Source organism: Monoraphidium neglectum (genome assembly GCF_000611645.1).
Source record: "Monoraphidium neglectum strain SAG 48.87 unplaced genomic scaffold scaffold05827, whole genome shotgun sequence".
Taxonomy (NCBI): Eukaryota; Viridiplantae; Chlorophyta; class Chlorophyceae; order Sphaeropleales; family Selenastraceae; genus Monoraphidium; species Monoraphidium neglectum.
In genome coordinates, this window is record NW_014007804.1 from 1 (window position 1) to 2,775 (window position 2,775).

At 73.9% G+C, this 2,775-nt stretch overlaps 1 protein-coding gene across 1 annotated transcript; it reads right to left on the reverse strand.

Moving 5' to 3' along the window:
- Window positions 1–69: 69 nt before the first annotated feature.
- Window positions 70–2,603, reverse strand: MNEG_15951 (hypothetical protein; the record flags this gene model as incomplete). Its single annotated transcript, XM_014035578.1, has 2 exons — window positions 70–1,014; window positions 1,308–2,603. 2 exons carry the CDS (start codon window positions 2,601–2,603, stop codon window positions 70–72), a joined length of 2,241 nt encoding a protein of 746 aa, XP_013891032.1.
- Between the last annotated feature and the right edge of the window lie 172 nt (window positions 2,604–2,775).

Sequence of the window (2,775 nt, forward strand, 5' to 3'; positions counted from 1 at the left end):
GGGGGGGGGGGGTGAGAGGGGGTGGGGTCGCAAGTGCTGGCTGGCATGAAGGCCATCGTAGCGGGTCATCTAGCGCTGGGGCCGGAAGGGCAGATTCATGCGCGCATCTAGAGCGTGCGGTCCCGTCGGGGCGGCGGTGCAGGGCCGAGAGCCGTCGCCGCCGCCCACCTTGTCAGGCGAGGGCGTGGACGGCAGCGAGCCCCCGCCGCTGCCCGCGCGCGCCCGCGCCGCCAGCCGCTCCCGCAGCCCGGCGGGGCTGTCCATCACCTCAAAGCTATCGCAGCGCGCCGACAGCGCCGCCCCCGCGCCGCCAGGGGTGCCCGGGCCCGCGCCGAAGCCGCCGGCAACTGCCGCCCGCGGCGGCCGGCCGGGGCTGCCCAGCTGCTCGCGGCGCGCTGCGGCTGCGTCGGCCGACGGCTCCGCGCCCGCTTGCGCGGGCGGCGGGAGGCGGTTCTCCTTTGAGAGCACGAGCCCCTGGGTGCTGTCAGGGTCGCACCCGCCGCCCCGCGCGCCCCCTCCGGCTGCGGCTGTGGCGCGGCCCTGCTGCTGCGCGAGCGTCGCCGCGACGTGGCCGGTGAGGAATTCGGTGTCTTGGTGCATGCACAGGCCGGGCCCCTGGCCGACGCCGCCCCCAGCCGGCGGCGCCGCGGGGCGCGTGACGAACTCGGTATCCTCATACAGCCCCAGGCCGCCGCTCCCGCTGCCACTCCCGCCGTGGCCGCTGCCAGCACCCACGCCCGCCGCGCCGACGGGCCTGGTAATGAATTCCGTGTCCTCATACAACCCAAGGCCGCCGCCGGCGCCGGCGCCGGCCCCTGCGCCACCGACCGGCCGCGTGAGGAATTCTGTGTCTTGGTACAGCGCCATGCCCCCCGCCGGCGGCGCGACGGACGAGCGGCGCCCGGCGCGCATGCGCGCCGCGGCGGCGCCGGCGGCGTCGGCGCGGGATATGAACTCTGTGTCTTCGTATAGATATAGGCCGGCCGCGCCACTCTGGCGGCCGCGCGGGAAGCGCTGCCGGTTGCAAGGGGGTTGGGCGCCACAACAGGGGGCGAGAGGGGTCAGCGAGGTGACAGCAGCGTCGACAGAGCAAAGGCCCGTTTCAAGGCCGAGTTGTTCCGAGTAGCCAACATCAACCTTGTACACGGTTTCGCCACGTCAGGCGACGCGCCGTGATGGCCGCGGCATCCGGGCACGCAGCAAACACTTGCGCACCTCCTACTGCACACACACACACACACCACAATATCCACACATATCCACCAACAAACACACACACCAACACACGCACACACCGCCCGCCTCACCTGCGTCAGGTCCCCCGCAGCCCCAGGTGCCTCATCGCAGAACAGATCATTCACCAGGCTCAGCGCCTCCCGCGTCTGCATCGTCGCCGTCGGCTCCGCGCCGCCGCCCCAGCCGCCCCCACCCCCGTCGCCCGGACGCCCCGCCGCCATGGACATGCGGCCGCCGCGCGCGACGTGCGGCGAGGGGGCGACGCTGGCCGTGAAGTCCGAGTTGAACATGCGGTTCAGCGAGGCCAGCGCCGCCTTGGTGGACATTGTCATGGTCGGTTCCGCGCCCACGCCTGCGCCCGCCAAGGGGCCCATGGAAAGCCGGCTGGTCCGCCGCCGCCGCTCCTGCGGCTGCTGCTGCTGCTGGTATTGCTGCTCCTGCTGCTCCTGCTGCTGCACCTGCTGCTGCTGCTGCTGCTGCTGCTCCTGCTGGTCGCAGAGAGCGGTCGCTACGCCTGTGGACGGCCCCGTGCTGTGGGTAGCCGCACCACCCTGCGGGGCATCGTCGGCATTGGCGCCCACTGCCCCGGTGACATCCTGCGGGGCAAGGTCTGCGGCCAGCACGGCCGGCTGTGCGGTTGCTGCGGCCGGCGCCAGCTCGGCCGGGCGCTCGCGGCGCTGTGGCGCCTCCTGCTGGAGCAGTTGCTGCTGCCGTTCCTGCTGCTGCTGCTGCTGCTGCTGCTGCACCTCCTGATCCAGGCGGCAAACCTCCTCTTGCTGCTGCTGCTGCTGCTGCGTTGGCAGATCCTGCTGCGCCTTCAACGCCGGCTGCCGCGCTAGCCAGGCGGCCGCGCGGGCCTCTTCAAAGCACTGCTCTCTGCCGTCGGGCCCCACAAGCAGGCGCTCCTCGTAGCCTCCAGAAACCCCGCTGCCGGCTGCCGCACTGCTGCTGCTGCCGCCGCTGCAGCCGGGTATCTTGCCTCCGCTGGGCGCAGCACTTAGGGCGGCAGACCCGAGCACCGGCACAACAGGTGGGGGCAGCGCCGCCAGAGCAGCATCCACCGGCGCCAGGGGCATCGGCCGCAGGCCCGGCCCGCGCCCCGCGGCGGCGGCCGCTGCCGCCCCGCCAGCGCCCTTCATCACCTGCTGCCGCTGCAGGCACGCCCGCGCCGCGGCGGCGGCGGCGGCCGCCTCCGCCTCCTGCTCGGCCCGCTCCTGCTCAAGAAACTCGTCATCGGGGCAGACCTCCAGCTTCGGCGGCCCCAGAGGCGCCATCGACGCGTCCTGCTGCAAGCGCGCCCCCGCCCACACGCCCGCCGCGAGGGCGTTTTCCTTGCGCACGGCCGCAAACGCGGGCAGCGCCTGCATGTGCTGCAGGCGGGGAGGGAAGGCCTCAGCTGCGGGCGTCGGACCCGGCGGGCCCGACTGGAATTCGTCGTCCACGCAGATCTGGAAAGCGGCCCCGCCTCCGTTGCCCGCGCCGCCGTCCGCGCCGCCGCCGGCCGCGTGCGCGAGCGCCGGGCGCGGCCCCGCGCCGCGG